The following is a 24682-nucleotide window of genomic DNA, read 5'->3' on the forward strand; positions in this document are numbered from 1 at the left end:
AGAAAAGAAAGAAACAAATGAAAGAAAAGCTCTCTGAGGGCTAAAGGTGTGACCAAATGGCAGAGACTAGCTGAGCAAGGTTTTGAGTTTTAACCCTAGCAATGCAGAAAAACACAAACAACAAACAAACAAAAGCTCTGGTGCTAGAATGTTGCCTTGCATGCATGAGGCCCTGAGTTCCATCCCCAACACCACCAAAACAAACAAACAAACAAACAAAAACCCTATTCTCTGCCTACCCTCCCCTTTTTACCTACAGGGAAAACATAAGTTTGTAAAGGTGTCCACACTCCCTTCTCTACCAGGGAAGGATAGAATTTAATCACCTTAACTCTAGACTTTTAACCTGGAGATGGCACCAGAGCAATACACATAACAGATTTTGCTAAAACTGGACCTTATCTATCACCAGTTTCCCTACATATTTGTCTTCTCACAATTCATTGCCCCAAGGGGAAAAAAATGTTTTTAGTTGTCAATGGATCTTTTACTATGTTTGCATGAAGTGAACCCAGTGCCTCACACATGCTAAGCAAGCACTCTACCGATGAACTACAACCCCAGCCCTGCCCCAAGGAATTTAAAGTTTACCTTGTACTTCATATTGTGTAAAGCAACTGAAATGTAAAATCTCAAGTAATTCTTTCTCTGTCTGTCTCTCTCGTCTCTCTCTCTCTGTCTCTCTCTCTGTGTTTCTGTCTCTCTCTGTCTCTCTCTCTGTCTCTGTCTCTCTCTTTCTCTCTCTCTCTGCCTCTTTCTTTGTGTGTGTGTGTGTGTGAGTGTGTGTGTGTGTGTGTGTGTGTATGGTGCTGGGGATTAAATACAAGACCTAACTCATGCTGAGTGATCCCTCTACCACTGAGCTTCATCTCCAACCTCATAATGACTTTTCCAGGCATTATTGCTTATTTTACAGATGAGAAAATAGTCTCACAAGAATTGAGGCTTGCCTAATGTCTCACAGTACAGCAGGGGAGTATATCCAAGTCTGTATGAAATATATGCAATTTTAAAATATCTTCTCTTTGGCTCTGGCCTTTTTCATATACATTTCTGTTGGGTGCAGAGCAGGCTGAACTGTGTTGTCTGCAGGGCAGGCTGAACAGATGTTGGCTGCAAGATAGCCCACACACTAAAACCCCTCTCTAACTGGTCCTTTATCACCTGTTTGCCTCAAGTCTGAACATTCAACCCTGCTCAAGGCTGAGCACTCAACCCCCCTTGGGCCAACAAGGCAGCTTGCAGACCCAGAGGCCCCATTAGATTTGGGCTATAAAAACTCCCTCCTGCCAGGCCCCCCTCTCTCTTGCTCTTTCTCTCTTGCTCTCTCTCTCTCTCTCTCTCTTGCTCTCTGTCTTTCTTGAACACGCTCTCTGTCTCTCTCCTTGCTCTTGCTCTCTCCCTGTTCATCTCTTCTCTTCTTTCTCTCTCTCTCTTTCTTTCCTTCTTTCTTTTCTCTTTGTTGCACTGCTGCAATAAAGATCTTTTGCTTGCTCCGAGTGTTGTGGTCACTTTCCTTTCAATTTCCATATTCCTAATTTGTGTTTTGCTTTGTCCTCTTTAAACAATGTCACCTGCCTTAATTTTTTTTATTTTACTTTTTTTTTCAAGGAAGCAAGTTTCTTTTTATTTATCAATTGTGTTTTTGTCTGCTAATTCACTTATTTCCTTGGTGGGAGTCAACTGACATTATTATGTAAATGTGACCTTACAAATCAGTTTACAATTAATGATGACATCATTTGTTTAGTTACAATAGATTTTCACCTCTTGAAATAGCTCTCAGCACACTTAAAGCCCTGGGGTTTCCCAGGTTGCTGGCTGATGTTTCTGTCGGGTTTTTTTTTGTTTGTTTGTTTTTTAAAGAGAGAGAGATTTACTTTTCGGTGGACACAACATCTTTAAGAGAGAGAGAGAATTTTAATACTTATTTTTTAGTTTTCGGCGGACACAACATCTTTGTTTGTATGTGGTGCTGAGGATCCAACCAGGGCCGCACACATGCCAGGGGAGCACGTTACCACTTGAGCCACATCCCCAGCCCCATGTTTCTGTTCTTTTAGTGTTTTAGTGATTGCTATAATGTGGCTAAAAACTAACCATCTTGACTATCTAAAAACAGCACACAAAGAGGTGTGAAGAGGCAGGAAGAGCAAAACAAAGGCTTCTTTCTTCTTGAATGCCTGTAATCCCAGCTACTGGGGAGGTTTAGGCAGGAGGATGGGGAATTCCAGGCCAGCCTGAACAATATGGAGAAATCCATCTCAAAACAAAAACAAAAACCTAGAACAGAAAAGAAAACAAGTGTAACTCCTATAGCTCAGTGGTAGAGTATATGATCAAAAGATGCTAAGATGGGGCTGGAGTTGTAGCTCAGTGGTAAAGCCCTTTCCTAGCACATATGAGGCACTGGGTTTGATTATCAGCAGCACATAAAAATTAATTAATTAATTAATTAATTAATTAAAGGTATTGTGTCCATCTACAAGTAAAATGATTTTTTAAAGGAAAAAATAATGTTAAGATGCCAAGTACAGTGGTGTAGGCCTGTAATTGCAGCCTCTCAGGAGGCTGAGGAGGATTGGAAATTCAAGGCCAGCTTCAGCAATTTAGCAAGGCCCTAAGAAATTTAGCAAGACCCTATTTCAAAATAAAAAATAAAAAGGTCTGGGAATGTAGTTCAGTGGTAAAGTGCTCCTGGGTTACAACTCCTGTAGAAAAAAAAAGAAAGAGAGAGAGAGATGTTAAGGCATTCTGGAAGGCTCCTCTGATCCCAGGCCAGCTGCCAGTCCACTGTGTGGTACATTCAGGATGCTGAGGGAGTGCCCATGTAGTACTGGGGATTGAATCCAGGGCCTAGCACTTGCTATGCAAACTCTCTACCTCTGATATATATTCCAGCCCTGGTTAAAAAGACAACCCAAAAGACCTGGATTAAGAAAAAAATCTTTGTCAGCTAGTTCTTGGGTATTTTTCTCCTTTTGCCCAAATGAAGGGCAAAAAAGCGTTCCACTTTTTAGATGTTACATTTAATTCAGAAATATTGTTTAACAATGTATAGGTCAAACTAAACTCATTGGTGAATCTGATTCAGTAAGAGGGCTGTCATTTTATGTCTTCTGGTATAGGGATACTGATGAGTCAAAATAAGGCTTCTTTTTCCCTAGAACTGGAAAAGATTTCCTAGAAAGTAGAAATGGAGAAGACTTAAACATTGTTTCCTTAATAAAGGGACTCAGTTTCTTTTCCTCCTCCAACTCTGGGCCAAACTCCTGACACATGGGAAATGAAATTCCAGATGGTTTTGAGGGGCTCAAGTTCAGAATCCTGGAATAGTTTACTGGTAGAGTTGTGTTTAGCATTGTGAGGCCCTGGATTTTATCCCTCAGCACTGGTGGGCATGGTGGGGGGCATGGTGGGGAGCATGGATACAGAATTCTTTTTTCCTCCTTCCCTAAATACTAAATAGAGTCAAGGACTGTGCTGAGACCAAGGAATTTGTTTGGCACAGTCTAATGTTGGAGTTTCACGTTGTGTTTTGGCGGATTAGACTGTGATTGTTTCATTTAGGGGCTGAAACTGTGCCTGAGTTTATTTTCTTGAGACAGCACAGAGAGCGACAAAATCAATTTCTAGGAGTTCAAGAGAGTTACAGAAGTGGAAAGGAACTCAGCTGAAATAAAAGAGTCTCTCAGATGGGAATGAAAGATTACATGGCAAAGTTTATGAAGATTCATAACAGAATGTGGTCTTTTGTAAATTACATTTTTTTTAAGTTACACTTTTTGATCATTTGAGTTTATAGGACAAAAATTGTACCTCCTATGCTAGTCTACCTGCTGTAATTCTCCCGCCTCATATTCCAAATTTGATACGTAGTATTGCCATTATTGTTATTTTCTAAACCATTTCCCATTACAACTTCTGTTTTCTCTTGACACAATAATTAATTCCACCCTATCTCCCACATTACCCAGATCCTTGCCCATGCTAGCCAAGTGCTCTTCTACTAAGCTACACCCCCACCCCATAACACAACATTTTTATAGATGTAAAAATAGATTTTTTTCAAAAACTTAAATTTCATTACTCTGAAGAGTATTTTTGAAATTACTAACCCTCAAACTGTGTTTAATTTTAATACTTGTTTTCTGACACATGGGAAATGCTGTTTTTGTTTTTCTGAATACTCTCTTTCTCAAAGCTTTTTCTAATTTATTTTCATTAAACGCCATGTCTTTTATTTAAAAGCTAATGAGGTAAAATAATTTAAAGTCATCAACATAATAAAACCAACAAGATCACAAACATTTCCAAAATCAACTTTATTTGCTCCATGGATCTCTGAGGAAATGTTATCTCCTCAGGATGACCTTGTGAATTTAAAAGAGAACTACATTGTCTTCCCCCCTCCACATATACAGGCTTTCAATCCTCTTACTTGGTGTTCTTTTTCTCTATGGGAATTTACCTCCATTGGACACACTATATATTTTTATCTGTTTCCATGGTGATAAGACTCAAGGGCTGGGTTCCTACACTCATTCCGATTTGTTTACTAGTATCTTCTAAGTGTGTAAATCAAAATACACCCAAAGAACCAAGAAATTGCCTAGTGCTCAGAATGACTATTCAACATCTGGATTCCTGGGTGGTACAGAAACAGCACATTAATTACAATAATTTTTTTTTTTTTACTTTTTCCTCCCAGCCCTTTCCTCCTTTAACGTGGTAAATAAAGTTTGCTGGCCTAAGAGTAGCTTCCATATCAATCTTTTGGTCAATGAAGAGATTTTAGCGAAAATACAACTAATCAGCCAAGAAGAGGGGGGTAGGGGAGTGATCTAAGCAGTAGCCTCAATGGGGCATTCCCTGGCTAGATGTCCAGATTCGCCACAGCGGTAGCAGTTCACTTCGCTTGCCTTACTACAGTTCACTGCTACATGGCCGGTCTCGCCACATCGGTAGCATTTGACTTGGGTACAGTCTTTCTGGATGTGCCCGAATTCACCGCAAGAGTAGCATTTCTGTTCTTCCTGATGGTCACAATCACGAGCTAAATGGCCTGGTCTGCCGCAGGTGTAACAGCACTGTTCTCTGTCTCTTTTAGGATCCATACAGTCTTTGGCGATGTGGCCACTTCTCCCGCAGTTGTAGCAGATGTTCTGGTGAAGGTCACAGTTTTTGACATGATGACCAGTCTCACCACAGCGGTAACAGATGTCAGATTGGGTGGTGGAACTGCACTGAGGACCTCTGCCGCGGCCTCTAGGTCCTCGCCCTCGAGCTCCTCCTTTAGGGCACTCCCGGGCCCAGTGGCCAGACCGTCCACACTTGAAACATTCTTTACCGCTCATGGCCGCGGTGAGATCTTTTGGTGAGCAGGCCCACCCACCGGTGCCAGGGAGGCCCAGAGGCAACTCCCCTTAGGATGGCTTAGATGGAAATGACTCTTTTCCTACCGGGAGTTCTGTGACGTCACATGAGGTTTGTGCACGGCCTCATTCACAGGTGTTCTAACCGCCTTCTCCCTCCTACTCAAGCAGTCAGAATTGATAACAGATTAAATGTTGTTTTCAGTTTGTTTGTTACCAGGTATTGAGCCTAGGGGCGCTTAACTACTGAGCCACATCCCCAGCCCTTTTTAATATTTTATTCTGAGACAGGGCCTTGCTGAGTTGCTTAGGCCTCGCCATTGCTGAGGCTGGCTTTCAACTCTGATCCTCCTTCCTCAGCATTCTGAGTCACTGGGATTACAGGCATGTGCCACCTGCCCGGCTCAGTTTTATTTTTAACATTTGAACCACTAAGTATGAGTTTGTTAAGACAATGTGACCAGTACAATTTTTCATAACTAGGAGGCTTCCGGGCCCAAGGTTGTTAAGTGGTATGGCGCATGCGCAAGGCTCTGGGCTCACTCCCCCAGCACAGCCCCCCCCCAAAAAAAAAAAAAACCCCTTTATTTGTGGTCTAGTAGATAATCAGTTTTTATGTATGTTTTGTGGATACAATATGTGAGAAGTTAATCCAATAAAGGAAAGAAATTATACAAATTAGAGTAGACTATTTTTTTCTATCTTTTTTGTGCGGAGCGGTGTGTGTGTGTGTGTGTGATGGAATCCAGGGCCTCTCACATGTTAGGCACCTGCTCTACCACTGATCTACATTCCCAGACCTTATTTATTTGGTTATTTATTTGGCCGGGTGGAGGGTACTGGGGATTGAATCCAGTGGTGCTTCACCACCGTGCTACATTCCCCAGCCTTTAATTTTTTTTTTTTTTTTTTCAGTTTGAGAATTTGACAGTGTTTTGCTGAATTGCTGAGGCTGGCTTCAAACTTGTAATTCTCCTGCCTCAGGCTCCTGAATTGCAGGGAATACAGGCGTGTGCCACCAGCTTGGCTCCCAGAGCTCTCTCTCTCTCTCTTTTTTTTTTTTCTTCTTTTTTGGTCATTGTTGTTTTAAAAAAAATAAAACATGGGGCTAGTTGTGGCTCAGTGGTAGAGCACTTGCCTAGCATGTGTGAGGCACTGGGTTCGAGTCTCAGCATCACATAAAAATAAATAAATAAGAATAAAGGTTCATCCATAACTAATCCATCCATCTATCTACCTATCTACACAATAAAACATGTGCTGATAAGATAGAAAAAAAATCTGTAAAATGCCACAGTGAAAAGACATGCTCAAAATTTATCCCCGCCCCCACAAACTCTTCTTTGTTTAACCTAGGGACCACCAGGCCTCTCTGTCACCACCGGTCACTTGCTATGGTGCAGGACCATCTACCACTGAGCTAATCCCCAGCGCCCCCCCTTTCAAATTATTTATTTATTTATTTACTTATTTATATATAGAATTTTAATATTTATTCTTTGGTTTTCGGACACAACATCTTTGTTTGTATGTGGTGCTGAGGATGGAACCCAGGTCACATGCATGCCAGGCGAGCACATCCCCACATCCCCAGCCCCCACCCCCCTTTCAAATTTAAAACAGGGTTTCCCTAAATTGCTAAGGCCAGCTTTGAATTTGTGATCCTCCTATCTTAGTCTCCCAACTAGCTGGAATTACAAGCGTGCTTAGTCCATTTTATTGCAGGAATCTTAGTTTTCAACATTATCACCATCATTTAATTAATTAATTAATTAATTATTTTTTTTAAAGAGAGAGAGACAGAGAGAGAATTTCTTTTCTTTTTTTTTAGAGAGAGTGAGAGAGGAGAGAGAGAGAGAGAGAGAGAGAGAGAATTTTAATATTTATTTTTTTAGTTCTCGGCGGACACAACATCTTTGTTGGTATGTGGTGCTGAGGATGGAACCCGGGCCGCACGCATGCCAGGCGAGCGCGCTACCGCTTGAGCCACATCCCCAGCCCGAGAATTTCTTTTTAATATTTATTTTTTAGTTATTGGCGGACACAACATCTTTGTTTGTATGTGGTGCTGAGAATCGAACCCAGGCTGCACGCAGGCCAGGCGAGCGCGCTACCGCTTGAGCCACATCCCCAGCCCACCATCATTTAATTTATAAAACAGAATAATATTGAAGCATTCAATATAAAAAAACTTATTCCTTAGAAAACATATTACAAAGCCAGAAATATTTAGACATTTCTTCTTTGTTGTTTCCCAAATTGTTTATAGATTGTATAAACTTCACAAGGATTTATGGACATGATGTACATTCATAAAGATAACAGAAACAAATATTAGAGTAAGGGCTCTGACTCAGTGGTACAGCTTGTTCTTGGCATGCACATGGTTCTCAATCAGATCTCCAGCACCACAAAAAAGATAAAGGGTGGGGGGAAACAACAGAATTAACACTGAAACATCAATTGTATTCTTTGTTTTTCTATTTGCAGTGCTAGGGAGTGAACCTAAGGCCTTGTGTATGCTATGGTCAGTGCTCTATGACTAATGCACACTTTCTTTTTTCTCTTCTTTCTTTCTTTCTTTTTTTTTTCTTTTTTCAGGTACTAGGATTGAACCCAGGGGTGCTCTACCTCTGAGTTACATCCCCAGTCCTTTTTTTTTTTTTTTTTTAATTTTGAGACAAAGTCTTGTTAAAGATTGCTGAGGGGGCCTTGAAATTTTGATTCTCCTGCTTTAGCTTCCTAAGAAGCTGGGATTACAGGCATGAGTCATTGAGCCCGGCTGACTCTTTCTTCGGTTTTTGCAAGTTTGTTTTTTTGTTTTTCCTTTTTTCTTCTCCCTTTTCTTTTACAATTTGTAATATCAGAAACAACAGGGGAGGAGTAAGAGGCCCGGTAGGACTGCAGACCCTGAAGGCCAAGAATTGAAGTTTAGATCACCAAGGTAACAGGCAGAATAAAGGTAGTCAGACTTGGCGATGGAAGAGTGGGCTAAGAAGAATGGGAGACGGATTGACGAAAGAAGAATGGGCTGAGGAAAGTATGGTGTTGCAAGCTGGTGCCACGTAGGGGAGCCGAAACGTTGAAGAAGCAGGGTGGACTAGAGATCCAGACTTCGACTTCCATCGGAGCTGAGGGTGGGGGTGGGGGGGTGGGGTGATTGCGCATGCGCCAGAAGCACACTGCGGAGCTACAGGACAAACTGTGGGTTTCTGGCATCAGCCTTGCGGCTGGAGGCATGGCAGGTTTCCTGTCCAATACCCACTGCTTCTAAGGCCTGCTGCCGCCACCCAGGCATCTCTTGCTCTCTGCACACTGTCTTGGGACAGCCGGCTCCAGGAATTCTCGCTATGGCACTCGATTCAGCCAGGAGGTAAAGGAAGGACAGAGGGGGAGAACATAATGTGGAGGGTGGCCGAGGGAACTCGGGCCATGGAGATCCTTAATTTCTGCATTCCCCCCGGTTGACGGGCGAAAATGAGGGCCAGTACGGGCTTCAGACCTCCAAAAAGATGTTGAGCATTTATTTCCCATTGTGAAAAGGATACAAGCTTTCCTTTAAATAGGGTTGAGGCACCTGAGCATCGGTATTTTCTATAATGCCTCATGTTTAAACAGTTTGGGGGGGCGATTTTCCTATTTGTAGCAGGTGAGGGTTTAGGATCAGGCTCATCCGATGGTTTATGAGAAAGCTTTCTAGCCTTTGTTCAGGTTGGCGGGCCTTATAATACATTATGTGAATCCGAGAGTACTCTAGCTCCTCCCTTGGGGTCGGGGAGGATAAATCTAGTTCTGGGATATGCTCTGATCACCCGTAACGCCTTTTTTCCCGTATTCAACTTCCCTAGTTTATCAGACTGTATTAGGGAAGGCTGGTAATGACTCATTTTGGGCACTGGGGCACAACTATAGCGAGAAACACATCCAGATATCATTAGGCCTGCGTGTGTATGTACGCGCGCGCGCGTGTGCATGACGGAGGTGGTAGCTGGAGTGGGGAGAATGAGAAGGACAGGCGCGGTGTGCACGGAATTTGAGAGGCTGGGATGAGGCGGCGCGGAGTGGCGGCATTCAAGTATTTTATGAGAAGGCCTAATGTGAAGCGAAGGGGCTCCCGTGGCGGGGAAGAGAGAGGCACGCAGGCGCAAGGCTTGGGTGGGGGTGGGCGTGGAGGGTCGAAAGTGAAAGAGGCGAATTCTGCGGAGAAATCAGTTGCGCCAGCGGTTGGAGGGGGCGGGAGAGAGAGCGAGGGTGCGCATGCGTATTTCAGACAACATGGTGACGGTTGAGTTCAACTGTCGGGAAGGAGCAGCGTGCCTGCGTATTTCCGTCAGAAAGCCGGGAGGGAGGGAGGCACGCTGCGCATGGGTAATTAAGGTTACAAAATGGCGAGGGGGTCGGTAAGTTGTCTTTGGCTGCTTTGGGCCAGAAGGGTCTGCAGAGAAGCAGATCTTCCTTTCTAGTTAGTGAAGGGATCAGCCTGATTTGAAAGTTATAGGTTGTGGCTAAATCCACAAGGAAGTAACCCGGAGTCTTAGCTTCTTACTGGCTTACGGATAGTGTGCGTTTAAAAATGCGGAGATGACTGTAAAAGGTTTCGGCAGCTGGCTGTGTGTAGGAGGGGCGTAAAAGGTCATCACTTAGAGACCGTTCTTTGCCACTTTCGGAATATATTTCGGATTTTGGGCCGCTATGTGTGATTCTGGATACATTTTTTCCATCGCATCGGAATAGCACAGCATAGTGGTTGCAATGTGAGAAACTACTGTTATGTTGGTTGAAAGTCTCTGATTTTTCTCCCCTTTAGAACATAGGGGTGAGGATTTAGCTGTTTCCAAATGTTTGTTAGATTTTGCTTGAAACCTGGGATTTGGGCAAATGGCTGCCAGGGGCACCCAAAGGGCAGGAGAGAAATTTGAAAAGTATTTAGTGGTTATGTTAGTATGAAAGTGACCTGGGCTTACACACTTTTCTCTAAATTATTTTTTCTTCTGAAGAATTTCCTACATGGTTTCCTCGGGGGTGGGGAGTGGTGGGGGATTTATGTTTCTCTTTTTTCCTTTTTTTGGGGGGGGGGGCAGCTGCAGTGTTGTGGCTGAGTGCTGCCAGTGAGGATGTATTTTGTTAATTTCTAAAAACAATAGTTAACAGATATAGATTGTAGTGGAGAGGGCTCAGGATTCAAAAGTGAAGAGACAGATCTTTTCCAGTAATCCTATTCATGACCTTAGGCTAGTCCTTTTCCTTTTCTGGACCTATTTATAATAATTATACTTAAATGTCTAGTATTTACTAGTGCAAAGTACTGGTTGGCCTACGTGCTTTTACATATTCTTTAACTCATTTAGTATTCTCCACAATCCTATGAAATAGCAGTACTTTGTTCATTTTTTACAAATGAGAAATTTGAAGGTCCCAGATTAATTTGTCCAAGACTGTATAGCCAGTTGAATGGCAGACTGGATTTTAATATAGATAGCATATGTCCAGAATCCTGTGGGCCTAAACATTGTTTTATTTCCTAAAATAAAGGGACACATTTAAAGGAAACTTCTCGTTTTGAAATCATAAAACTCAGCACCACATTAAAAAAATAAAATAAAGATGTTGTGTCCACCGAAAACTAAAAAGGAAGGAGACCTGTTTACTGCTTTTGACTTAGTTCATTGTACCGGGCTATAAATGCAGGAATAAAAAAGTAAACAATTGTTGATTTGGAGCCTCCTGGGGTTCCTATCCTCATCTACACTTTTTTTGTTGTTCTATAGAGGGTCTAAAATGGCCGACTGCAGCAGGCTGGACACACCCTCCCTGTTTTGGCCTGATTTGTGATCTGGTCTAAGGCTTTGAGACAATCAGTCTTTGCTGTAGTAGAGATTTTTTTTTTTTTTAATCTTAAGATTAATGTTTTGGTGCGTTGATCCAAATGTGGGGTAGTAAAGATTATTGCCTCTTCTGTAATTAAGGACTGAAAATACAAGTATTTGTATTATTTGGTTAAGATAACATCTGTTGAATTGGAATTACTACATAAAGGCTATGAATATTTTTAACACCCAATATATATTGCCAATTTTCTTCCTTAAAACTTATTTTTATAAATAAAAGCCATTTTTTTCCATTTTTTGGTTATTGATGAGATTAGGTTGCATTTTCCTTAATTTCTTAGAATTTTTATTTACATTAATGTGATGTAGTTCATATCTTACACTGATTTATCTATTGGAGTTTTAAATTTAGTGTTTATTATTTTCTATTAGATTGTGTTTTGTAAATAAACACTGTTACTCAGATTTCTGTAATATGTTATAAATACCTATTTCAAGTTATTTTTTGCCTTTTCATTTTTGTTTTTATATTTGTAGTCGAGGTGAAATCATTGGATCAAATCGACTTTATTCTTTTGATTTTTCTTTTATTAAGTTTGAATAGCTTCCTTAATCCAGAAATTAGATGAATATTAGTTGAAGCTTTGTCTGAAGATAGCCATCAATTGTGGGGAAAGAAGGTCTATAATTTCACCACCCAGAGACAACTAGTATTAATAAATTTGTTAATTTCTTTCTCTCCATTTTTCTTTTTCTTTTTTTTTTTAAAGAGAGAGTGAGAGGAGAGAGAGAGAGAGAGAGAGAGAGAGAGAGAATTTTTAATATTTATTTTTTAGTTCTCGGCGGACACAACATCTTTGTTGGTATGTGGTGCTGAGGATCGAACCCGGGCCCCACGCATGCCAGGCGAGCGCGCTACCGCTTGAGCCACATCCCCAGCCCCCATCTCCATTTTTCTATACTATTTTATACTGCATTTTGTGTTTAACATTATAACATGCATATTTTCATGTTAAATATTCTTTGTAATTATCATTTAATAGTTTCATGATATTCTGTTGTGGAAGTATTTTATAGATTTTCAGTAAATTATATAATGAATGTTTTTTCAGTTTCTATTACTTGTCTATTTTGGGTTATTTCCTATATAATAAAGTTCCAGGGCTGGGGATGTGGCTCAAGCGGTAGCGCGCTCACCTGGCATACGTGCGGCCCCGGTTCGATCCTCAGCACCACATACCAACAAAGATGTTGTGTCCGCTGAGAACTAAAAAATAAACATTAAAAATTCTTTCTCACTCTCTCTCCTCTCTCACTCTCTTTAAAAAAAAAAAAGTTCCAGAATTAGAATTATTTGTCAAAAGGTTTGAGCATTATACATATTCAGCATAACCCAAAAAATTACATCAGTTTCTGTACCCAGTTATTTAGGTACTTAAATTTTTTCATTTTTGCTAACTTAACACTTAAAAGAATGATACCATTGTTTTATCACACATTTTTCTGATTATCAATGAGGCTGGACTTTCAGATCTTAATTATTATTTTTGGTTCTGGAGATTGAATCCAGGGCCACCAGTCAGAAGTCAGATCTTGGTTATTAGATCTTATTTCTTTTTGTGAATTACTTGATTTGGGCCTAAATGTTATCTATTTGTAAATGACATTTGTTGCCAATACACTCCTAGTGTGTTTGTTGCACTGAGTCTTAAGAAATATTTCTGATTCCAAAGATAACTGCTCTGTGAAATATGTATCAGGTTCTTGGTAGCCATTTTGATATAACACTTGTCTGTCCTTTAGAAAGATAGCCATTTCTTTTTATTAAAAGGAAATCATTTTTGAGTGCTGCACAGAAGTAGTGCTCCCTGGCTGTGGTTGTGGGTAGAATACATTTTGTCCCTAAAAATAAACCAACTTGGACAAGAAACAAAACAGTAGTCTGTCCATTCAGGGATTGATCTTATTTTAAACATTTATTAGTTTCTTTGCATGGTGGTGCACACCTATAATCCCAACAACTCTGGAGACTGAGGCAGGAGGATCACAAGTTCGAGACCAACCTCTACAATTTAGCTAGACTGACTCATACAACAACTTAAATCCCCAGTACTAACAAAAAATAAAAAATAATAGTATGGCTCAACCTGAAAAAAAAAATAACGGGATGGGACACAGAAAAATTTCATGCTGTATAAAACTGTCTGAACAAATAACTACAATGGTAATCTTTTTTTTTTTTTTAAAGAGAGAATTTTTAAGTATTTATTTTTTAGTTTTCGGTGCACACAACATCTTTATTTTTTTTATGTGGTGCTGAGGATCAAACCCAGGGCCCCGCTCATGCCAGGGAAGCACATTACCACTTGAGCCACCTCCCCAGCCCACAATGGTAATCTCTTGAAGGAGTGGAGTCTCTTACTGTCACCCAATTATGAAAAAGGGAGCAGGAAGAGTGTGTTACCTCTTTCATTTTTCTTGTTTGTAATATGTTAGTGAATTAGATCTGTCTCAGAGATCTTGAGGGAGGGGTCTCAATCTGCTTTCCTGAAACTAGATTTGTTATTTCTGTTTTATAGAATCTGTTTAATTATGTTTATTAAATAAACCCCTTCTAATTTGTTATTCCTACTCCATTAGCCATATGCTATCTATTTTGCATTTAATAACATTTCAGTGAAGGGCGGGGATTATTGGATTTAGAGGTGCCAAATGAACCAAATTGATTTTTGCTAACTAGTTACACTGCGTTAATCCAGTGAGCTGCTCTTTTTCAGCCATTTTCTCCCCTGGTACTGGGAATGATATACAACTCAGACACATCTCCAGCCCTTATGGCCTTTTTTTTTTTTTTTTTTTTTAACTGAGGATTGAACCCAGGGGCCCCTCTCACTGAGAGCCACATCTCTTGCCCTTTATATTTTTATTTTGGGACAGGGTCTCACTAAATCCCCGAGACTGGCCTCAAACTTGTTTATCTTCCTGCCTCAGCCTCCCAAGTAGCTGGGATTATAGGCATGCACCACCATGCCTAGCCTTTCAGCATTTTTCTAATTGTAGATATTAAACCAGGCTTGTATGTGGTAGGGTGGGGTAGTTGAGAGATGGATAAGCCAGAAGAGGGAGGGAAGCTCATTTTAGAAGAGGTGGTTGAGGACCTTCTTTATAAGGCCTCTGCTTGTCTTAAGCATTGAAGTCTCATTTTATATCATGCCAGTGTATATCTAGTTCCCATATTTATCTGTGATCAGAGATTAGGGAGAGTCTGGATATTTGAAGTAACTCAAAAGAATTTAATTTTTGATTTCTACCATTTGTTTCTTCCCCTCTCGATGTTACAGCCAGCAGCAGCCTGGAGCAGCAACCCTTGGAAAGAAATTTTACATCGGCCATTATAATACAACCTGATAAGTATTACAGAACTTATCAGATTGTATTGTAAATGTCTGTGTATATGCCTGTCTCTCTTCTATGTTAACAGACTGTAAGCTCCTTGTGGGCAGGGATGGTGTCTTCATTGTCAGAGCCCAGCCTGGCACATTAGTAGGCCTCAGTAAATGTTTATTGGATGAATAAGTGAATGAGTCATCAACAAACATTTATTGTGTGTCTGCTGAAGTGGTCTCTGCAGGCTCTGGACGGTCAACTATTTCTTCAAAATGTATGTGGTCAGAAACTTACTAATTCTTTCTAGTTATATATGCATCTTCTCGAGGTTTTCATGAGGCAGTGGAATATTTGGACTTCAGTCCTTGGTATTTGCAGATGTGATGTTGCTGCTGTTGGTACTTCTGACAGTTTCTTCCTTGGTGGGGGGGGATAATTGCCAGAGCCTCATCCTCAAGGGCCAGTGTTGGCTAAATGATTCCTATTTATAGCTTGTCCCTTTTATTTTATTTTAGTTGAGCTTTTCCTGTGCTAGGGATCGAACTCAGCACCTTATATAGGTACACGCTCTACCACTGAGCTACATCTTCAGCCCACTCATCCTCAGTTTTATTCCTCCCTAGGCCATCCTCTAAATAGTATTCCTACATAGGATTTCACATTTTTATTTATTTATTTATTTTTAGGGAGGTGTCTTTTTTTTTTTTTTTTTGAGAGAGAGAGAATTTTAATATTTATTTTTTAGTTCTCGCTGGACACAACATCTTTGTCTGTATGTGGTGCTGAGGATCAAACCCGGGCTGCACGTATGCTAGGCGAGCGCGCTACCGCTTGAGCCACATCCCCAGCCCAGGATTTCACATTTTAGATCAGGGGTGAGCAAAACCTAGGTTGCCTATTTTTGCAGAGTTCTAGAAGAACACATTCTTTGACATTTCACCTGGGGCTGCTTGAGCACCATAAAGGCAAGGAGAATTGAGTTGTGTTAGATATGTTGTGGCCCCACAAAAGCCTATACAGAAAAGTTTATAAGGCCTGAAAAATTTATAAAGTTTATAAAACTGAAAAATTACTAGCCTTATTCTGGATCATCACCCATCAGTGATGGTTTATTTCCTACTTCATTCACCAGAGATCCTTTTAGCATTTCCGAAACTCATATATTTATTGATTTCATTTGGTATTTCTTGTGACTAGTCTTTTTCCTGTTTTACAGATGGGTCAACTAGGACATATTTTAAACTTGGAGATTATATGGCCTCTTCCAGGGTCCTGTTTGGTCAGTTGTACAGGGTGCTTCAACATAAAATATTGAGCTTGAACTCTGGAAATTCCTTTTATTATCCTAATTTGAAACACCAGGGGGCTGGGGATATAGCTCAGTTGGTAGAGTGCACACTTTACGTGCACAAGGCCATGGGTTCAATCCCCAACACCACCAAAAAAAAAAATACAAGGATATTCTTTGATGCCTTCTCCCTCCCTGCCAGCTGTCTACACAGCTGTTTGCAGTGAGAATATCAAAAATAAGGAATTAGTATGGGATAAGGCCGAAAAGAAAGGTAGGCTGAATGAAGCAAATGTTTAGAGGGTTCTTTTTCTTTTCTATTTAAACCTGGTGCTATGTATCTAACCCAGGGCCTCCTGCATGCTCATGCTAGGCAACTAACTGCTCTACCCTTGAGCTCAGTGTTTAAAGGATTCTAATGCAATTTTTTTTTTTTTTTGGGTACCCAGGATTGAACTCTAGGGCACTCAACCACTGAGCCACATCCCCAGCCCTATTTTAAATTTCATTTAGAGACAGGGTCCGGACTCATTGAGTTACTTAGCGCCTTGCTTTTACTGAGGCTGTCTTTAAACTTGCAATCCTCCTGCCTCAGACTCCAGAGCCACAGCTCTAATGCTTATTTTGGGGGGAGGGGGTACCAGGGATCGAACTTGAGCACTCAACCACTGAACTGCATCCCCAGCCCTATTTTGTATTTTATTAGAGACAGGGTCTCACTGAGTTGCTTAGCACCTCGCCTTTGCTGAGGCTGGCTTTTGATCTAGGGATCCTCCTCCCTCAGCCTCCAGAGCTGCTGGGATTACAGTCCTACACCACCTTGCCCAGCTCTAAAGTTAATATGGACTAGTAATTCATCCAGATTTATTTAGGTACCTAGCTAGAATTTCAAAGAGTTTAGAGCCCTACCCTCTAGTCTCTCAACCTGATTTGTATTATTTTAGTAACCTACCTTTGAGCACAGTGTGATTGATTTCACTTCATTAAAATGTTATACTGGGGGCTGGGTTGTGGCTCAGTGGGAGAGCACTCAGACCTAGCATGGGCGAGGCACCATATAACAATAAATAAATAAAATAAAATAAAGTTATTGTGTCCACCCAAAACTGAAAAATAAATATTAAAAAAATGTTAAATAGCTTTAGGTCAGACAATTTAGAAAGCTAAATTTTAAAAAAAGAATGCTTGTCTGGGATTATCGCCTAGTGGTAGAGTATTTGTCTAACTAGGCCCTGGGCTTCATCCCAGCATCACATTATTTTGAGACAGTCTTGCTAAATTGCACAGGCTTGCTTTGAACTTATGATCCTCCTGCCTCAGCCTCCCAGGTATCTGAGATTATAGGCATGTTTCATCACATTCAGCTTCCCAGCATTATATAAAGAAAAATTTCAAACATACGCACATACATACATACATACATACAGAAAAGTTGATAAGAATCTTATAGTGATAACCTGTATGCCCATAATATTTTACAATATTTGCTTTATCACATTAACTCATCTTTGTTGGATAGGTCTTTTTTTGGGGAAGGATACTAGGGATTGAACTCGGGCACTCTGTGTTCCTGAGCCAGGACACATGATCACTGAGCCACATCTCCAAACCTATTTTGTATTTTATTTAGAGACAGGGTCTCACTGAGTTGCTTAGTGCCTTGCTTTTGCTGAGGCTGTGATCCTCCTGCCTCAGCCTGCAGAGCCGCTGGCAGCGTGTTCCACGGCCCCAGGCTGGATAGGTCTTTAAAATACTTCTGTCATCCATTTGAATCTCATCTGTATCTAATGCATTACAGTGCTGAAAAATATTCTTTTGATTTTTACCTGAATCTTCTAGGTTGGGATGAATATTATTATAGCCTAACTATGCATCAGCAGGTCTACCTGGGAATGAGAGATCCAGGTAGAGGGAGTCTTTTTGTTTTTGAAAGAAAATGGCTGCATTTCACTGTTGTATACTGGAAATAGTAGGGGGAAGGAAAGATGGAAGCCCAAGCCCAATGTGTACACTGCCCTGCACTTCATCTCCCTCCCCCTGCCTTTTTTTGGGGGGTATTGGGGATTGAACCCTTGGGCATTTAACCACTGAGCCACATTCCAAAGCCCCCACTCCTTTTTTTTGTATTTTTACTAGAGACAGAGCCTTGCTGAGTTGCTTAGGGCTTCACTAAGTTGCTGAGGCTGGCTTTGAACTCACAATTCTGCCTCAGCCTCCTGAGCCGCTGGGATTACAGGCCTGTGCCACAGAGCCCAGCTCATTCACTTCTTTGGCTTTGGGGCAAGTGGGTTTTAAAAGGGAGCTTCTTTCTTTTTTTCTTTCTTTTTCTTTCTATTTTTTTTTTTAAGAGAGAGAGAGAGAGAATTTTTTTTTTTTTAATATTTATTTTTTAGTTTTCGGCGGACACATCTTTGTATGTGGTGCTGAGGATCGAACCCGGGCCTCATGCATGCCAGGCGAGTGCGTTACCACTTGAGCCACATCCCCAGCCCCTCATTTGGTTCTTTAATATAAAACTTGATAAAGTGCCAGTGAGATGATATTCAGCAGTAATATATATAACTTTGGAATTCCAATAGTATTTTTTTTTTTAATATTTATTTTTTTAGTTCTCGGAGGACACAACATCTTTGTTGGTATGTGGTGCTGAGGATCGAACCCGGGCCGCACGCATGCAAGGCGAGCGCACTACCGCTTGAGCCATATCCCCAGCCCCAATAGTATTTTTTATTTTAATACTTTTTGGTGCTGGCAGTTGAACCCAGGTCTTCGCACACACTAGGCAAGTGCTCTACCACTGAGCTGCCAGCTCTAATAGTTTTTTTTTTTAAGGTATGATTATATAATTGTCATTTATTTTCCTACAGATAATTTTTCTAGTTTAAGTATTTTCGCATCAAAATTAAATGGGAAAAAATCAAAAAGTTTAAAACTGGATCACTTGGCCTTTTCTCTTCTTGTCTCCTCCCAGTTCGAAATGCTTGCATCTCTTGATGGCCAGCATCCTCTTGGATCTGCAGTTTGGTTCAACGCATTCAAGTCTTAGCACAATCTTCTTCGTGGTTTTAACCTTCTTGCGGAAAATTGGCTTTGTCTGCCCACCATATCCACTCTGCTTCCGATCATAGAGCATCTTTCCTTGGGCGTAAAGGGAATCCTTGCCCTTCTTATACTGGGTCACTTTGTGAGGCTGGTGCTTGCCACACTTTACAGAAAGTCCTTTGAGTTTTAGGTACATTGACCATCTTTATAGCAGAGGTGTCCACGCGATGAAAACCAAGCCAAAGCAGCGGGGTCTCGCCTTCCCTTTTTTACAAGGTCCTTCCCCGGGTTCTGAGCAATGCGACTCGTGTACGGTCCAGCTGCTAACTTACCCGGAGATCTCACGGCCCCAGCCCTCGCCTCGCCACGCTTGTGCCTTCTCTAATAGTTTTATGTTGACAACAGCCATAATTTTATTTTTTATTTTATTTTATTTTTTTTAAAGAGAGAGTGAGAGAGGAGAGAGAGAGAGAGAGAGAGAGAGAAAGTTTTTAATATTTATTATTTTTTAGTTCTCGGCGGACACAACATCTTTGTTTGTATGTGGTGCTGAGGATCGGAACCCAGGCCGCACGCATGCCAGGCGAGCGCGCTACCGCTTGAGCCACATCCCCAGCCCCCATAATTTTAATTAGGAAGTACCATGAACTGAAATTATCAAGTACATGATAATGGTAAATGTTTATCTCCCTTGATTTAAGCTCAAGGTTAGAGACCATGTCTTGTTCATCTTTGTAGTTGTTTGTATTCATGTCTAGAACTATACCCCCAAATATGCATTTATGCATTTAAGGATATTCGAAAAGATTTAGTGATGACCTGGGTGTGGTGTTACATGCCCATAATTCTCAACACTCAGGAGACTGAGGCAGGAGGATTGTACAGTCAAGGACAGTATGAGTACTTTAGCTAGACCTGATCTCAAAATAAAAAGGACTGGGGATATAGCTCAGTGGTGGGGTGCCTGCCTAGTATGCATGAGGCCCTGGGTTCAATTCCCAGTACTGCTGAATAAAAAGGTTTAGAGATGGACATGTTTATAGTGTTCATAGCAATGAGCAATGCAAAACTTGTTCATGAATAGGAATTTGGTAAAATAAATTATGATGTACTTACATAATAAAATAAAATCATGAAAAATAAAAATAATCGTGTAGATGAATATTTGACTTTCTAGGTCTCATGGTCACTAGTAGATTAGAGAACAGATTTTTTTTTTCTTTTTTGCTGGTGTTGAGTGGTGAGTGAAATAGTTAAAAAATGAACCCTAGGAAACCGCTCCTTGAGGTTTGAGTTGAGGATTGCCTGCATCTCAAACCTGGCAGCATTAACTGGTGCTATCAACATCTAATGATAAAAATTAGTAGCCTAAGCTGAATTGCCAGATTTCTTTGTTGCATTTTGATCTAAGCAGCAAGGGACTGGGAAATGTACAAGCAGTAGGCAGCTTTTTTAGAAAGAAAGATCCTTGAGTGGTGGTTATGGGGGGAGGCTTGTCCTGTGAACTCTTACTCCTCAGAACCTTGTTTCTCCAGGATTGAGTCTTAGGGTTAGGGGACTAGCCATTAGTCCACTTCGCTCCTTGTGTTCCTTTAGATAGTCCAGACAGATGGGTCTTCCTTTTCATTTTTGATGAGTCCTGGTGGGAATGGAACTTATTAGTTTTATTACCTAACAGTGTGAACCAGATACTGATGACTAGATGAAGAAGGTTTTGTTCACCTTTTGGGGCTTGTTTTAGTCAGGAGTATAGAATATAAGTTCATAAACTGCCATATATAGCAAGGTTGCTAAGGGATAAAGTTTGCTCCTTATTCAAAGATGGGGATATTGATGGGAAATAAGAAGGTCAGAGTCAGAGTTTACATCTGAGTTCTAACACCCTGGTATAGTCACTTGGTGCCTCTGCACCCAAGTTAACTAACCTCATTTAAAATAGGAGCAAGTATCCTTTATTAAATAAAAATTATAGACCTTGCAACAGCTGGCTGGGGATATGTAGCTCAGTTGGTGAAGTGCTTGCCTTTCATGCACAAGGCCCTGGGTTCAACCCCCAGCACCAAAAAAAAAAAACAAAAAAACAAAAAAACAACAACAACAAAAAAATAATTGTGATGCTAATGTGAATACTTAGCAAGAGTGAAATCTGAGGTTCATGGTGTGGCTGGATAGAGAGGACTTAAGGTGTTAAAAATAAATCTAGATCTCAAAGCTTGACTGTTTCATGTTATATGTTTCTTTTCCCTGTCAGACAGGTGATGTGTAATGCTGTCAGAAAGCATGTGCTGGTGAAGAGATACATTGAGCCCTGCTTGGTCCAGTGAGGTTATTAGTGAATTGGGAGAGGCTCAAATCAGCATGCTGCACATGGTTATCAAACTATTGTGAAATTTTGGTAAGTGGTCAGTGATTTTGATGGTCTTGCCCAATTAGTAGGAATGGGACAAGGAAAGTGGTTTAAATAGGCAGTAGGTAATTACTTGACATTTTCCCATTATGAGCTGAAAACATGTTAAGATCAGGATGAACTCTTAATAAAGAATCTAGCCTATTTTCCCCATTCTCCCATTTTTACAGATAGGAAAATTGGAAATTGCTTGAGATTATATTGGTAGAAAATAGATTTGAATCCAAGTCAAGACTGTTGTCTTTTACTCAGTGCTTCAATTTAGATTCCATCCAAATATAAGGAGGCCATGTGAGACAGAAATGATTTTATTTCACAATAAAAAATTATTGTTGTGTCATTGCTATAATTATTATTATTTTTTTGCAGCACTGGGGATTGAACCCAGGACCTCATACATGCTAGGCAAGCACTCTACCATTGAGCTACATCCCCAGTCCTCACACTAAAGATTTTTGTAATAGCTTCTGAGATTGTACTTATCTGATGATGGAAATTTCCATGGTATAAAATTTTGTTATGCATAAAGTTAGTTACTTGGTGCTTATTAAACGTGCAGATTCCTGGGCAGCTAGAAACCTTTTCATTAGTCAAAAGCAAAATAAGGATCTGCCTGTTTCTTGTATTATTTTTAGGTACTGGGGATTGAACCCAGGGGCCCTCTACCAGTGAGCTTCATCCCCACCCCTCCTTTTTTTTTTTTTTTAACAATTTTTGTGTCAGTTTTATTAAGGTACAATTAACATACAGTTGTAGTTGGAAACAATACCTTTATTTTTTATATGTGGTGCTGAGGATCGAACCCAGGGCCTTGCATGTGCTAGGCGAGCGCTCTACCACTGAGCTACAACCCCAGCCCCCCCATTTTTATTTTTAACAATTTTTGCCCATCCCTTTTTTTAAAGAAAAATCTTCAATGTTTTTTTTAATATGCTTATTTTTATTTGTTTATTTTTATGTGGTGCTGAGGATTGAACCCAGGGCCTCACACATGCGAGGCAAGCGCTTTACCACTGAGCTACAACTCCATTCCCATCCCCAGCTCTTTTTCTAATAATTTTTTTTTTTTTTTTTTAAAGACAGGTTCTTGCTAAGTTGCCAAGAGTCTTGCGAAGTTGCTCAGATTGGCTTGAAACTTGTGATCCTCCTGCTTCAGCCTCTGGAGTTGCTGGGATTACAAGTGTGTACCACCACACATGGCTCTGCCTGATACTTATACTGAGCCTTCCTGCTCAGCAAATTCACCAGAGTGCCAGGATCAATCACTATTTCTGAGGATGTCCTGGTGAGGCAGTTTGGAAGCCTTGGTAAGTTGTGAGTAGTTTTGTTGGTAGTAGAGAAGGGAAAGTGGTCATGATGTGGCACTTCCAGCCTTTTTTCAGCAGATAGTTATTAAGTACTTACTAAATGCCAGAAACTGTTCTAGACATTAACAAAGTCACAGAACTTTAATTCTTGTGAGTTTGGACAAAAGGATAAATAACCAATAAATGTGAAATGTGGACTGGGGATATAATTCAGTGGTCAAGCACTTGCCTAGCATGTGTGAGGCCCTGGGTTTAATCTGCAGCTCTGCCCCGCCCACCAAAAAGGAGTAAAATATTGAGATTTTTATATTGGATTTTTTCCCATGGTGAAGTGAAAAATTGCATTTAAAATGGTTGAGTTAAACTGTGCAACATGGTGTGTTTTTCTCCCTTCTATTCATTTTCCCTTTTTATACCTGCCACTGTTTCTTAATGCAATGGAGGCTGACCTAGCTGAATGCAGATAATAATATTTATTTATTTATTTTTGTAACTCTTTATTAGGCTGGATTGTGAAGGCATATCTTTGAAAAGTGTTTCAGAGTCCAGCAAATGTTCCATGTGAGTGACCACATAGAAGAAGAGGGGGGATTCGCAGTGATTAAGGTAATATAGTGAAAAAGGTAAGTAGGAGATGACTCCTGTCAGGGAGGCTCTTAGAAATGCCATTTTCAGACCACTTAGAAAGCCTGAAACTTTCTCTAAAATGTATTCTCAAAATAGTTTGGGGGGAATATATTTTTGCTCAGTTTGTGATCACCACTGCTGAGGATCAGAAGAACTGAAATGGTTCCTAAGTAACCAAGATGGCATAAACTCCAGAATTTTGGTGTTGGGGCTCAAACCCAGGGCCTTGTGCATGCTAAGCTCATGTCCTATCCCTGGGTTACACTCCCAGCCCGTGAGCTTCTGGTTTTATAAGTTTTTTTTTTTTTTTAAAGAGAGAGTGAGAGAGAGAATTTTTAATATTTATTTTTTAGTTCTCGGCGGACACAACATCTTTGTTGGTATGTGGTGCTGAGGATCGAACCCGGGCCGCACGCATGCAAGGCGAGCGCGCTACCGCTTGAGCCACATCCCCAGCCCTGGTTTTGTAAGGTTTTATTGGAATGTAGATATGATTCATTATTGTCTGTTTTTTTTTTTTTTTTTTTTTTTTTTTCTACAGCAGGATCTTGTGAGAGAGACTGTATGGTCCACAGAGCCTGAGGTATTATCATGTGACTCTTTATAGGAAGTTTGCCAACTCCTGGTATAGGTTAAATGTATTATGTCCACAAATCCTCCTTATCCCACTTTCTTTATATGGGGTATGTGTTTACAGCTGATCCTGGGATATATGGAATCAATTTGCTTTTTAATTTCTTTTCAAACTCTCCAAGAAAGTACATTCACAAATTATAAATTTAAGAAATATATAGAAGGAACTACGTTTTATATGCTTTCTTGTAGTTAATTTATTTATTCTATATGGTTCTCGCATTACTTCTTTTTTTTATAACCATTTTAAAATTAGGCCATTCATAAGTATCCAGAAAGTTACAACTTATGATCCCTACTTTAACCTTTTCCTGATTTTAGTATACTTCCCCACTGTGGCTTTTTTGCATATTTCTGCAGATGTTTTGACTTTTCTGGGGAGAAAAGCCATCTTAGAACATAATTTTCTGGGGGATGTGGCTCAAGCGGTAGCGCGCTCGCCTTTCATGCGTGCGGCCCGGGTTCGATCCTCAGCACCACATACCAACAAAGATGTTGTGTCCGCCGAGTACTAAAAAATAAATATTAAAAAAAAAATTCTCTCTCTCTCTCTCTCTCTCTCTTTAAAAAAAAATAAATAAAATCAAAAAATCATTATAAAAAAAAAAAAAAAGAACATAATTTTCTGTAGTTCTGTATTGGGGAAATATGCAACTTATAGTTTTTTTGTGCATTTGATGCCATTTATTGAGCATCTACTAGGAGCCTATGCATACTTTCATAGAATCTGCTCAAACTCAAAGATTTGTATGTTAATCAGTTATCTAGTTATCTATTTTTTTTTCTTT

At 40.3% G+C, this 24682-nt stretch overlaps 1 protein-coding gene, 1 long non-coding RNA gene and 1 pseudogene across 30 annotated transcripts in view; 1 reads left to right on the forward strand and 2 right to left on the reverse strand.

Moving 5' to 3' along the window:
- Nucleotides 1–4844: 4844 nt before the first annotated feature.
- On the reverse strand, nt 4845–5357 carry ZCCHC13 (zinc finger CCHC-type containing 13; the record flags this gene model as incomplete). Its single annotated transcript, XM_081278280.1, has 1 exon — nt 4845–5357. The coding sequence occupies one exon, from the start codon at nt 5355–5357 to the stop codon at nt 4845–4847; it is 513 nt and encodes a 170-aa protein (XP_081134406.1).
- Nucleotides 5358–8568: 3211 nt separating this feature from the next.
- LOC308639171 overlaps nt 8569–24682 on the forward strand; it is a 247633-nt gene continuing 231519 nt past the window's right edge. For 25 of the 28 annotated variants that reach the window (XR_014019991.1, XR_014019995.1, XR_014019996.1 and 22 more), the window contains exons 1-5: nt 8569–8748; nt 21172–21315; nt 22407–22634; nt 23139–23240; nt 23803–23844. This is a non-coding gene — a long non-coding RNA (uncharacterized lncRNA). Of the gene's footprint in view, nt 8749–9719; nt 9776–21171; nt 21316–22406; nt 22635–23138; nt 23258–23802; nt 23845–24682 lie in introns of those variants that run through there. The other 3 variants (XR_014019992.1, XR_014019993.1, XR_014019994.1) reach the window with 3 other exon arrangements.
- Nucleotides 18805–19162, reverse strand: LOC308639791 (large ribosomal subunit protein eL42-like; annotated as a pseudogene). The gene has a single exon. The product of its transcript is annotated as a large ribosomal subunit protein eL42-like (transcript).

The sequence above is a fragment of the Spermophilus citellus genome, assembly GCF_964194105.1.
Source record: "Spermophilus citellus genome assembly, chromosome: X".
NCBI lineage: Eukaryota > Metazoa > Chordata > Mammalia > Rodentia > Sciuridae > Spermophilus > Spermophilus citellus.